The sequence below is a fragment of the Lichenostomus cassidix genome, chromosome 5 (genome assembly GCF_008360975.1).
Source record: "Lichenostomus cassidix isolate B80296 chromosome 5, HeHo_3.0, whole genome shotgun sequence".
Taxonomy (NCBI): domain Eukaryota; kingdom Metazoa; phylum Chordata; class Aves; order Passeriformes; family Meliphagidae; genus Lichenostomus; species Lichenostomus cassidix.
This window is the reverse complement of record NC_139486.1, coordinates 63,027,260-63,039,259: the sequence shown is the minus strand read 5'-3', so window position 1 is coordinate 63,039,259 and position 12,000 is coordinate 63,027,260. Positions and strand designations below refer to the sequence as shown.

Sequence of the window (12,000 nt, the reverse complement as noted above, 5' to 3'; positions counted from 1 at the left end):
ACAAGGGACAGGGCTGGGGCAGCCCGTGTGGGCAATGGGGACACTGGGATGTACTGGGATCCCTGGGGTGGGCACTGGGGACAGTGGGATGCGGATGGGGCTCACAGGGTGAGCACTGGGGACTGCGCGGGCAGTAGGAGCCCAACGCGGGTCTCGGCGAGCCCCTCTCCCGGCCGTGGGCTGCCCCACAGCTTGAGGGGCAGGCGGGGCCGTGCCCCGCGGTGCCCGGGGCTAGAGGCCGAGGGAGAAGGTGCCCGAGTCGGTGGATTGCTTGTCCCGGGTACAGCCTCCCAGCGCCCCGGGAGGACACGCAGTGGGGGTGTTGGGGGTGGCGGGCACGCCGGCTTCTGTCACCTGCGGGGCAGGGGACGGGCGCTGGGTGAGTCACTGCACCTGGAGGAGCCGATCGAGCCCCCCGGAGGTGTCCCCATCCCCAGGGCACCCCGGCCCCACGTCTGACCTCCTCGAACTTGCGGGCCTTGTAGTGCTCAGCGCCCTTGAGGAAGTTGAGCAGGATGATGTCGCACAGCACCGTGCCCTGGGGGCGGCAGCGTTGGGGTGGGGGGGCCCTCGCTGTGGAGCACCTCCCGACCGCCACGGAGCCAGCCTGCTGTCACCTTGCGGCTGTGCTCTGTCTCCCCTTCCCCCCCGGGACGTGTCACCACTCCGGGCTGAGAACGGCCACAACTCACCACACCGATGGAGGTGAAAGCGGCCACCGTGTTGATGAGGGTGGGGACGATGCCGAACTTCCCGGCCTGGGGGAGCAGACCTCTCGTTGGCAGGAGCCCCCGACCCCCCTGTGGCCCCCCGAGCCCCCAGCCCCACACGTACGTTGCCGTACACCAGGACATCGAAGCGGATCCCAAAGGCCTTGGTGAGGGTGCGGCGCTCGGAGCCGTTGGCCCAGCGGTAGTACCTGGCGTGCCTGCGGGGACGCGGGGACAGAGGGACAGAGGGACATGGGGACACGGGGACAGGAGCCATGCCGGGCAGCGCACCCCGCCCCCACCCCGTGCCATGCGTGTCCCGGCCATACCTGAAGTTGTAGCCAGGGGCAGGGGTCCGGCCCAGGCTGTCCAGGCGGGTGAAGGAGTAGCGGGGCAGGCAGCGCTCCCATGCTCGGTCCAGGTCACACACCCACCCGATCTTGATCCCCAGCACCCCCCCCTGCCCCAGCCCTGTGTCAGCACCATGGCACCAAGTCCCCACAGCTCCACAGCCCCACGTCCCATGGCCCCATACTCCATTTCCCATTAAGCCATATCCTACACTGCCATGTCCCCAAGCCCCACATCCCCATGTCCCTGCACTCCATGTCTCAAATCCCCATATCTCTACACCCCATGTCCCCATGTCACACATCCCGAACTCCATGCACCCATATCCATATCCTTGTGTCAAGCCCCACATCACTGTGTCCTGTGTTCCTGTTCCTGTGTCCTGTGACACTGTGTGTCCTCATGTCCTGTTCCAAACACCCCACATCCCTGTGTCCCCATGTCATGCACCCCATGCCCTCATGTTCCATATCCATTTATACCACCACCCCATATCCCTCCCACCCCATGCCTCATGTCCCCACATCCTGCATCCCTGCATTCCCACACCCCATGTCTCTGTGTCCCCAAGTGCCATGTCCCGACGCCCTCACATCCCACCTACTTGCACCCCTGTGTCCCCAGACCCACCCCATTCCCCCCACCCCATGCATCACACCCCTGCCCCGTGTCCCCGCTCACGGTGGCAGCCAGCGCAGGGAAGTCCTGCCCGGCCAGACGTGCCACATCCCCCAGGCGCAGAATGGGGCACAGGGGCTGCAGCTGTGGGTGGAAGCGACACCGGCCCAGCTCCACCCCACTGCCAGGGGGCGGCAGGTTGGTCCTGGGGACACGGGGGGACACGTGGGGACACGGAGGGATGTGCCATCAGGCAGCGGGCTGGGGTGCATGGACCCCCATCCCGGTGTCCCCCACCATCTTGTGCCTGTGTCCCCATGTCCCCCGTCCCTGTGCCCCCATGTCTCTGTGTTACTCCGTCCCCCTGTCCCCATGTCCCCTTGTGTCGCCCTGTGTCTCGTGCCACTCACTTCTCGAAGCCAAAGAGTGGGAAGCGGATGCTGTTCTTGATGAGGAGGGTGAAGTTCTCGGCTTCCAGCATGACGGGGCTGGGGGAAAGGGGGTGACTCTGGGGACACGGCAGGGGGCACGTCCCCCACTCCTCCCTGTGTCCCCTGCGTCCCCCCGGCCCCACTCACACATCGACAGTGTCCACCTCGGGCGGGCACCAGCCCTGGATCTCGCAGGTGCGCAGGGTCGCGTTGTAGGAGACGCAGCGCCCCGTCAACATCCCTGGGACCCCAGACCCTCGTCAGCACACCTGGGACCTCGGGTCCCTGACCCCAGTCAACATCCCTGGCACCCCCGGACCCCCGTCAGTACCCCCGAGAGCACCTCTGAGACCCCAGACCCCCATCAGCACCCCTGGGACCCCGAGATTCCTGTCAGCACTCCTGGGGCTCCCGTACCTCTGTCGGTACCTCTGAAACTCCTCACCCCTGTCAGTACTCCCAGGAGCACCCCTGAGACCCCAGCCCCCTGTCAGGACCCTGGAACCCCCACACCTCCTTCAGCACCTCTCTCAGCACCCCTGAAACTCCGGACCCCTGTTAGTACCTCCGTGCGCCCCGCTGAGACCCCAGACCCCCGACAGCACCCCTGGGACCCTGAACCCTCGGCTCCCCCAGGCTCCCAGCTCCCTCATCAGCACCCTGGGCCCCCACAGTCCATTGAGCCCACCGAGGGTTCCTCAGCACTGCCCGTGGTGGCTACCCCCTGTCCCTCCGGCCCCCTCAGCCCCCGTTCCCAGCGGCTCCCTCACCGTTGCTCGTGGCCGGGCTCAGCTCCCGGCAGTCCCGGTCCGCCGAGCAGTGGAACGCGGCTTCGCTCTGCGGGGCGGGGGTCAGCGGGCGGGGGGCTCATCGAGGGGTCCCCCCGAGCCCCCCCTGTCCCTCCGCACCTCCGGGCACACGCCCTGCGCCTGGTCTTCGGTCCGGATCTGCTTGGTGACCACCACGAACACCGAGGTGCCCTGAGGGACGTCGCTGTCACACGACCCGTCCGCGTGGGGGGAACTGAGGCGGGGGTGGCCCCGCGACCCTCAGCGACCCCTCCGCTCCCCGGCCCTCACCTGAGGGGGCGTGACGTAGTCGGCCGTGTCCAGCACCTGCCCTGCGTAGCGCCCCACGCCCTTCACCTTGGTGACCACGGAGGACTCGATGGAGGTGTCCCGCACTTGGTACGCTTTCTCATGGAGGAACACCCACCTGCAAGAGCACCGCGGGTGACGCTTGGGACAGCCACCCCCGGACACCTCCGGCACCCCGCGGAATCCGCCTGCGCCCCCCGGCACCCCCCGGCCCTGCCTAGGACCCCCTGCCCCCCGGAGCTGCCAGCGCCAGCGACTGCCGGTCCCCGACAGCTGCTTGTCACCCCCTCGCCGCTGTCACCTCCCGGGAGCACTCGGGGACAGGGACGCCTCTCTGTCATCCCCTGGGGCCGAGCGGCTGCTCTGCCCCTCGGTGTCACGCACACTGTCCCCTTCCCGTCACCCACCCGAGATGCTGTCCTGCCTGTCCCCCTTTTGTCATCCGTAATCACACCTCGTTGTCCCCATCATGTCACCTGCCCTGCCACCCTCCTGTCGCCCGCACCGGCACACTCTCTGCCTGTCCCCCTTGTGTCACTCGCACCGACATCCTCTGTCCCGCCTTGTCACCGGCACACTCTCCTGGCTGTCCCACCGTGTCACCCACTCCGGCACACACGAATTCCCGGCACTGACACATTTTGTCACCCTCTCTCCTATCCCTCCTCCGCTCCATCACCCACGGCTCACGGCCTGGCCACCCCCTCACCCCGCACTGCCGCCCGAGTGTCCCCTCGCTGTCACCCCGCTGCCACACGCTGTCACCTCCATCACCCTTGTCACCCCGGGTGTCACCTGCAGCATCAAGCGGGAGTCACCGCGCTGCCGCGGTGTCGGGAAGAGGGTTCGGGGGTGTGTCCCGGGGGATGTCCCGGAGTGAGGTGTCCCCAGAGGTGCGCGGGGGTTGTCCCGGCGGGTGCCGGAGGGGCTCACCCGACGAAGTAGGCGAGGATGAGGAGCTGCACGCCGCGGTTGACGACGCCCACCACCCAGCTCTTCACCACCACCGACTTGGTGGTCTCGTACGAGAAGAAGTCGCTCACCCAGCGGGTGCGGGAGCGCGGGGGAGACATGGGCAGGCGCGGGGGGACAGCCGGCGAAGGGGATACGGGCAGGGCAAGGCAGCGCTGCGGGCAGGGCAGCGGCAGGCAGAACTGCGGGAGCGGAGGGTGATGCCGGAAGGGTAGGACAGGGATGCGGGCAGTGAGCGGGGATGCGGGCAGGGCAGGGCAGGGTGCGGGTGCAGGCAGGGGTACCGGCAGGGGCACGGGCAGGGTGCGGGTACCGGCAGGGTGTGGGCAGCAGCCCGCAGGGGTGCGGGCAGCGGGGGCGGTGCGGGCGGGCGGAGGCGGGGGCAGGGCGGGGGCCGGGGGCGGGGGCACAGCCCAGGGGGACGGGAGGGGTCGCCCCCTCTTCCTGGGTGGGTGGAGGGGAGCAGGCGGGGTGCTCCCCGGAGGTCCTTGCGCTTCGGTCCCACCTTTGGGGCTCCCCTTCGGACTCCGGGGAGCCTCGCGTCGGGGCGCACGTGGAGGGTGTGCGCCCCAGACTGGGATGCCAGGTTTGCGGGGACACCCGTGCCGGGGAGCACACGGGGGTGCCCCGTGTGTGCCGTTTGGGGGTGCCCCGCTCTGGGCCGCCCCATTGTCCGATTCCAACACTTCGGGGCGCCCCGGGTCTGGGGGGTGTTCCCTCACGAGGTGACGTCACGGGGCTCGCCCCACGCTGGCCAATGGGGTCACTCCCCCAGCTCCTTTCTATGGTGCCGGGTGGGGCAGAGCGGCGGTCGGGGGCGGGGGCGCGGCCGCTCTAGCCCCGCCTCTGTGGGCGGAGTCACCAGCCCGCTGCGGTGCCGCTCTCGGTGCGGCGGCGGGCGCTGCACGGCCCCGCCCAGTCTCCAGGGGGCGCCAGCGCCGACCGGCGCTATGGCGGAAGTGCGCGCGACTTCCGGCGGCGGCGGTAGCGGCGGCTCCGCGCGGTTCGCGCTGCGCAGGCGGGAAAAGCGGAGGCGGCGGTGCGGGGGGCCGGACGGGCTGTCCCGGGGGACTGGGGGGCGTCTGGATCTCGAGGGGGGAAACCTGTCGGTCTAGACAGGGCTGGGATGAGGGGACAAATCTGAGGTGGGGCCAGGCCCGGGGCTGGGGGCCAGGCCTGGGGTTGGGGGGAGGCCACGGGGGCGCTTGGCCGCTCAGAGCCCGCGGGAATTGGGAGGCGCGGCAGGTGGTTTGGGGTGCGAAGAGGCCGCACCAGGGAGGGGAAGGGCAGGGTGGGAGGATTCAAGAGGCGCGGTGAGGCAGCGGTGGCCGAGGGGCGCAGGGGGTGGCCCCGGGGGCCACGGCACGTCTGGGGAAGGGGACTAGAGGGGCCGGGGGTCGCCCCCGTCAGCGAGTCAGGTGCCACCGCGAGAGGCAGCGTCCGGGAGTGGGGGTGGGAGCAGTTTGGAGGGTGAGGTTTGGGTTTGGGGGCGCTGGGGAGGGCCAGGAGCCCGTCGCCGGTCCGGCTCACCCGCTGTTCTCCCACAGCTGCCCTGAGTGACTCCTCTGCCGCTGCCCCGGGCATGCCGGGCTGGGGGGGCTGTTGAACTCCCCCTGAGCTCGTCCCCTTTTCCTCCCACACCCCGCTGCCGCCATGGCCGATACGCTGGAGTTCAACGAGATCTACCAGGAGGTGAAGGGGTCCATGGTGAGCAAGGGGACCCTGGGACGGCCCTAGGGGCACTTCCAGGGCTGGAGCGTGTTGGGGTGTGGATGAGGGGAGAGAATGCTGTGTGGTGAGGAGGATGTGGGGGATGAAGGTGTGGGTAGTTGGGGGTCCCGTGGTCCTGGCTGGGGGGCTGCACCCGAAGGGGTTATGGTTCCCCCACTGTTCCATGGGGCTGAGTCGCCTCATGCCTGGCTCTCCCACAGAACGATGGGCGGCTGCGGCTGAGCCGGCAGGGCGTCATCTTCAAGAACAGCAAGACGGGGAAGGTGGACAACATCCAGGCCTCGGAGCTGGCCGAGGGCGTGTGGCGGCGCGTGGCGCTGGGGCACGGCCTCAAGCTGCTCACCAAGAACGGCCACGTCTACAAGTATGATGGGTTCCGGGAGTCGGTGAGTCCTGTTCCCTGCTCCCGCCGCCTTGTCCCTGTCCCGGATCCAGCTGTGCTCCCAGCCAGCCTCAGAACAGCTCTGCCCCCTGCATCTCCATGCCTGGTGGCTGTGTCTCACCTAGAGCTCTGGGCAGTGGTGATTCCTGATGGTGTTGTCTCTCTCTTGCCCAACCCAGGAATTTGACAAGCTCTCAGATTTCTTCAAGGCCCATTATTGCCTGGAGCTGGCAGAGAAGGATCTGTGTGTGAAGGGCTGGAACTGGGGCACGGTGAGGTTTGGAGGTGAGTCCCAGTGGCAGTCTGAGGCTGTGGGGTGGGATGTTCTGTGGCCCCAGCTTCCCCTGGGAGCAGCTGCTTTCTAGGGATGTTCTCAGGGACAGCGAGGGCATTTGCCATCTCAGGAGAGCAGTAGGGCCCTGAATCCCAGGGAGCCATGTCTGGTGTGGAATCTGCATGTGTCTGGCAGAGCTGCCACTCCTGAGGGAGCCTGGGGAGCTGTGCATGTGCCCTCAGCTCAGGGACCAGGACATGTGGGGACAGACAGTTCCTTCTTGTATGTTTCTGACCAGTGCCAGTTTCCAGGGATGCAGCCAGAAGGGAGAAAGCCTGGAGATATTGGAGGGTGGGGATGCAGTGATGAGAGCAGAGGCACTGCTGGATTTTGGGAGAGGAGCAAGACTGTGGCTGGAGATGGGATTTCTGAGCTGTCTGTGATGTCCCCGCAGGGCAGCTGCTGTCCTTTGACATTGGGGAGCAGCCAGTGTTTGAGATCCCGCTCAGCAACGTGTCCCAGTGCACCACGGGCAAGAACGAGGTGACACTGGAGTTCCACCAGAACGACGATGCCGAGGTCTCGCTCATGGAGGTCCGGTTCTATGTGCCCCCCACCCAGGAGGACGGCGTGGACCCCGTGGAGGTGTGTGGGGTTGGCAGAAGGGCAGGGGGTGGTGGCAAGGGACCCTTTGTGACCGCTTCTCTTGCAGGCCTTCGCCCAGAACGTGCTGTCCAAGGCAGACGTGATCCAGGCCACCGGAGATGCCATCTGCATCTTCCGTGAGCTGCAGTGCCTGACACCGCGTGGGCGCTACGACATCCGCATCTACCCCACTTTCCTGCACCTGCACGGCAAGACCTTCGACTACAAGATCCCCTACACCACCGTGCTGCGCCTTTTCCTGCTCCCACACAAGGACCAGCGCCAGATGTTCTTTGTGGTGAGTGGGAATGGCTCAGCCTTCTCGCAGGGAGGAGGATGGGGGTGGTTTGGGGGTTTTTGTGTCCTCACCTCCCCCTGTCTTTCCAGATCAGCCTGGACCCCCCGATAAAGCAAGGCCAGACCCGCTACCACTTCCTGATCCTGCTCTTCTCCAAGGATGAGGACATCTCCCTGACCCTCAACATGAACGAGTGAGTGCCCCTGATGCCAGGCTGCTTCACAGGATCCCCTCCCTGGATCCTGAGGGAGGTACTGACCCCCTGGACCCTGTTCTCACCTCTGCCCTCCTTCCTTCCACACAGAGAGGAGGTGGAGAAGCGCTTTGAGGGGCGGCTCACCAAGAACATGTCGGGGTCCCTCTATGAGATGGTCAGCCGGGTGATGAAGGCGCTGGTGAACCGCAAAATCACTGTGCCTGGAAACTTCCAGGGGTGAGTGGCTGCAGGACCAGTCCCTCTCTTTCCCACTCATTCCCATGGGCAGAGGAAAGGGGCTCTGTGTGATTTGTGCCGGGGAGCAAGGCCTGGCTGCTGGGGCTGGGCACAGGGAGGGTATTTGTCCCCGTGGATAGCAGTGTTTGTCCTGCAGACACTCTGGAGCCCAGTGCATCACCTGCTCCTACAAGGCCAGCTCGGGGCTGCTGTACCCTCTGGAGAGGGGCTTCATCTACGTGCACAAGCCCCCCGTGCACATCCGCTTTGATGAGATCTCCTTTGTCAACTTCGCCCGTGGCACCACCACCACCCGCTCCTTCGACTTCGAGATCGAGACCAAGCAGGGCACCCAGTACACCTTCAGCAGCATCGAGAGGTGGGTGTGGGCTGTGGGGCCAGCCTGGCTGTGCCCACTGGGGCTCCCCGGCACCCCCAGCCTGACCGTGCCCTCTCCTGCAGGGAGGAGTATGGGAAGCTCTTCGACTTCGTCAATGCCAAGAAGCTGAACATCAAGAACCGGGGCCTGAAGGAGGTACCAGACGCGGGGCCGGGCTCGCGCCTGCTGGCACCAGCACTGTCTTCTCCCAGAATCCGGCTGCTTTTCCCTCCTTTATTCACCTCTCTTTTCTCTCCTTGCCCTTGTAGAGGAAAAAGGTCCGTGCGATATCCCTTCCTCTTTCTCCTCCTCCTCCTGGTGCAGGTTTCCTGTGCATGGCCGTGGTGGTCTCTGACTAACCCAGTAACCCTGGCGTGGTGTGCGAGGGCCCCCCTAACCCCCATAACTGCTCTGCCACTTTCTCTAAGGCCCTGATGTGGGGAAGGAGGGGACATGGCCGTGTCTCTCCCCTGTCCTGTGCATGCCCAGGGCCCTGCTCACCCAGGGGCTGTGTTCCAGAGGGGGAGTGTGCATGGGGGGCACAGGGAGCAGCTCTCATCCTGCCTCTCCATAGGGAATGAAGCAGAGCTATGATGAATACGCTGACTCGGATGAGGACCAGCACGATGCGTACTTGGAGAGGATGAAGGAGGAGGGCAAGATCCGGGAGGAGAATGCCAACGACAGCAGTGATGGCTCTGGGGAGGAGACAGGTGATGGCTGGGGCTATGAGGGGCTGCTCCAGCTCCATCTCCCTGTGATGATCCAAAGCACTGACCCCTCACTTTCTCCTCCAGATGAGTCTTTCAACCCTGGAGAAGAGGATGACGACGTGGCTGAAGAGTGAGTAGAGGCCAGACGGAGCTGTGTGAACATTGAGAGATGCTTGCAAAATGACTGGGATCACCTGGATTTGGGAATGTACAGCCCTGGATTTGGGAATGTTGGGCAGCAGGGGCGGTTCTGGGTCCACTTCATTGTAATGGCATTAGGCAGTATGAGAGAGTTCTGGAAGGGAACTCCTCCTGGGGAGGCCTTGGCTGCTCTGTTTGGGAAGGAGAACAGTGGGAGGAGGGTTAAAGCCCCAAGCTGAAGTGAGGATGGGTGGAAGTCGTGTGGGGAGCTTGGAGCTGAGCCCTGGTGCCACAAGAGCCCCCAACGTCCAGGAAGCAGAACACAATGAGCCATGTTCGTGGAAGGCGACTCCCTTGAGGGCTGTTAGCGGGAGCAGGCAGCTCCAGCTCGGGAAACCTCGGGGCTGTGAGTGTCTGGGGGCAGGTCTGAGGCTGGTGCTCCCTTACAGGTTTGACAGCAACGCCTCAGCCAGTTCCTCTAGCGGTGACGGCGACAGTGACCGTGATGACAAGAAACCAGCCAAGAAGGCCAAGATCGTCAAGGACCGCAAGCCCCGCAAGAAGCAGCCAGAGGTGAGGGGCTGCTGTGGGGCTGTGGGAACAGGACCAGCTCCTGGAGAGGGATCAGGCAGGTCACAGCCTCATCTGAGCTGCCTCACCTCAGCCTCTGCAGCACTGGCTGGTGCCCTGGTCAGAGCTGCTGTCCAGACCTGGTTCACTGCCTCCAGATGGGTCCAGGCTGAGTCTCTCCCAAGGGCACATTGTTCCCACGCCCAGTCTGTCCTGGTTGTTATTGGGCTGTTTTCGAGCAGCCTGCCTCCACAGCTGTGACCCACCAGCCCCTCTCCCAGGGCTGCAGCTGGATTGCTGGGGGGGTGCAGAGGCGAGCAGAGCCTGGTCCCAAGGTGCTGGGTGAGGGCTGCATTGGGGTTCCATGGGTGTTCTCCACCTTCCAGAGCAAGAAGGGGAAGGACCCCAATGCTCCCAAGCGCCCGATGTCAGCCTACATGCTCTGGCTGAATGCCAGCCGGGAGAAGATCAAGTCGGACCACCCTGGCATCAGCATCACCGACCTGTCCAAGAAGGCCGGGGAGCTCTGGAAGGCCATGTCCAAGGAGAAGAAGGAGGTGGGTGATGGGAGACCGAGGGCAGAGCTGGGTCTGGTGCAGGAGAGGAGGCTGAATATGGGAGAACCTTCCTTGCTCCTGGGAGCTCCACAGGTGGGGAGTTGGGAAGGGTAGGGGATGTCCTCAGGCTGGTGAGCTGGGTGATCAGAAGAGGGAGCAGGGTGGGGTGTGGGTGGGTGCTGGAGGATGGTGGAGGAGGATGGAAGGCCTCACTGGCCCCGTGCTCTGGCCACAGGAGTGGGACCGGAAGGCAGAAGACGCCAGGCGGGACTACGAGAAGGCCATGAAGGAATACAGTGTGGGCAGCAAGGCCGACAGCCACAGGGGGTGAGTGTCCTGGGCAAGGGGCTGGCAGGGCTTGGCCCCTCAAAATCAGGCTGTTTCCTGGGGCCAATGTGCTGCCAGCTGGATAACACTGCTCCTCTGCCCACCCAACCCTGCTCAGGGAGAGGTCAAAGAAGAAGAAGAAGAAGCAGGAGAAGCAGGTGAAGGGGAAAGGGGACAAGAAAGGTGCCACCTCCAAGTCCTCGTCCTCCAAGTCCCCAGCGAAGGGCATGAGTGACAGCTTCAAGAGCAAGGAGTTTGTGTCCAGCGATGAGAGCTCCTCTGCAGAGAGCAAGAAGGAGGTAGGGATCCCAGCTAGGTGACATCCTGGCCCCTCTTTCCTGGGGACCAACTGTTTGGGGGGGTCTTGACTCCTCTTCCCTGGGGAACATCTCAGTGGTTTCTGCTGGGGAGGCTTGGTCCTTCTGGTACCTCTTGTCTGTGGTACTCAGTCATCCCTCAGGGGTGTCCCTAAGTCACCATCATCACCCTGTCCCTGCAGTGGGGGCACAGGAGTGGAGGATGCTGCCCTGCCTTCATTGTCCCCCGCTCCCCTTCCTTGTGCCCTGCTGACCTCCTTATCCCCTGCCCACAGGACTCAGAGGATGAGGGAGCTGCCAGCCCACCCCCCAGCTCAGAGGACTCTGCATCCGGCTCGGATTAGCGCCATCCCGGCTGGCTCCAGGCTGGTTCTCAACTCGGGAGAGGACTGGGCGGGCCGGCCCCGCGGCAGGGATCAGGGTCCCAGGCTCTGGATGGCTCCCAGCCAGGAGCAGGGCCAGGTTCCCCTGTGCCCCCCAGCAGCCCGTCGTGGCAGGAGGTGCCAGAGGCTCCTCAGTCCCTCACCCTTGTTTCCCATCAATTTATTTTTTCTAAATACTTGGATTTCTCTCCTTTTCTTCCCTCGATGGTTTTTTCTGGTGTTGTTTTTTTGTATTTTGGGTCCGTTCACATGGCAACTCGGGTTGAATTAAAAAAAAAAAACCCTACTGATGGTGTTTGTGTGGGTGTGGGGCTGGCTCCCCCATCCCTCCTTCCTTCCTGCAGCCATCCGGGAGCTCGTTCCCCTCCTTGAACGGCTTCCAGGACTGACTTCACTCTCTCCCCACCCTCCATTAGCGGCCCCCAGCCCCTGCTCAGCCATCAGGGCTCCTAATTACAGCCCCTCGCTCGATCCTGATGCCATTTGGGGGTTTTTCTACCTCCCTCGTGACGGGGTTGATCCGATTAAGTCCCGTTTCCCCTCCGGTGTTGATTGCCGCCGATTCCCGGTCTGGAACCAGCCCCGGGGAGCCCCCGTGGCTGCCTGTTCCACCCCCTCTCTGACTGCCTTTACTGGCACCACCGGGATGAGGCTGCGGGGAAGCAGGAGCT

General features: G+C 64.7%; 2 protein-coding genes across 3 annotated transcripts; one reads left to right on the top strand and one right to left on the bottom strand.

Moving 5' to 3' along the window:
- Nucleotides 1-87: 87 nt before the first annotated feature.
- Nucleotides 88-4,904, bottom strand: P2RX3 (purinergic receptor P2X 3). Of its 2 annotated transcripts, none has more exons than XM_085063569.1 (12): nt 4,141-4,904; nt 3,190-3,325; nt 3,019-3,090; nt 2,881-2,947; nt 2,258-2,351; nt 2,090-2,167; nt 1,743-1,884; nt 1,040-1,170; nt 835-928; nt 693-758; nt 461-538; nt 88-354 (listed from the first exon to the last, which is right to left on the bottom strand). In XM_085063569.1, the coding sequence occupies exons 1-12, from the start codon at nt 4,278-4,280 to the stop codon at nt 232-234; spliced, it is 1,221 nt and encodes a 406-aa protein (XP_084919695.1). In that variant the 5' UTR covers nt 4,281-4,904; the 3' UTR covers nt 88-231. The 2 variants fall into 2 exon arrangements, with proteins under 2 accessions (XP_084919695.1, XP_084919696.1); XM_085063570.1 differs by lacking the exon at nt 4,141-4,904 and adding an exon at nt 3,615-3,701.
- A 167-nt stretch (nt 4,905-5,071) lies between these two features.
- SSRP1 (structure specific recognition protein 1) lies at nt 5,072-11,534 on the top strand. The gene is made up of 17 exons (XM_085063567.1): nt 5,072-5,218; nt 5,727-5,886; nt 6,111-6,296; nt 6,472-6,577; nt 7,021-7,211; nt 7,279-7,509; nt 7,599-7,702; nt 7,814-7,942; nt 8,100-8,321; nt 8,405-8,477; nt 8,896-9,034; nt 9,119-9,164; nt 9,625-9,748; nt 10,132-10,302; nt 10,538-10,629; nt 10,748-10,928; nt 11,222-11,534. The coding sequence occupies exons 2-17, from the start codon at nt 5,833-5,835 to the stop codon at nt 11,288-11,290; spliced, it is 2,118 nt and encodes a 705-aa protein (XP_084919693.1). The 5' UTR covers nt 5,072-5,218; nt 5,727-5,832; the 3' UTR covers nt 11,291-11,534.
- Nucleotides 11,535-12,000: the final 466 nt, after the last annotated feature.

What these genes read in the sequence shown, in the direction of transcription:
- P2RX3 (XM_085063569.1), bottom strand. Translation starts at nt 4,280, where the DNA reads ATGTCTCCCCCGCGCTCCCGCACCCGCTGGGTGAGCGACTTCTTCTCG. An exon ending in ACTACGTCACGCCCCCTCAG is followed by an intron (nt 3,091 to 3,189) that starts GTGAGGGCCGGG and finishes GACGTCCCTCAG; the next exon opens with GGCACCTCGGTGTTCGTGGT. An exon ending in ATGTCCTGGTGTACGGCAAC is followed by an intron (nt 759 to 834) that starts GTACGTGTGGGG and finishes CTGCTCCCCCAG; the next exon opens with GCCGGGAAGTTCGGCATCGT.
- SSRP1 (XM_085063567.1), top strand. Translation starts at nt 5,833, where the DNA reads ATGGCCGATACGCTGGAGTTCAACGAGATCTACCAGGAGGTGAAGGGG. An exon ending in ATGATGGGTTCCGGGAGTCG is followed by an intron (nt 6,297 to 6,471) that starts GTGAGTCCTGTT and finishes TGCCCAACCCAG; the next exon opens with GAATTTGACAAGCTCTCAGA. An exon ending in AGAACCGGGGCCTGAAGGAG is followed by an intron (nt 8,478 to 8,895) that starts GTACCAGACGCG and finishes GCCTCTCCATAG; the next exon opens with GGAATGAAGCAGAGCTATGA.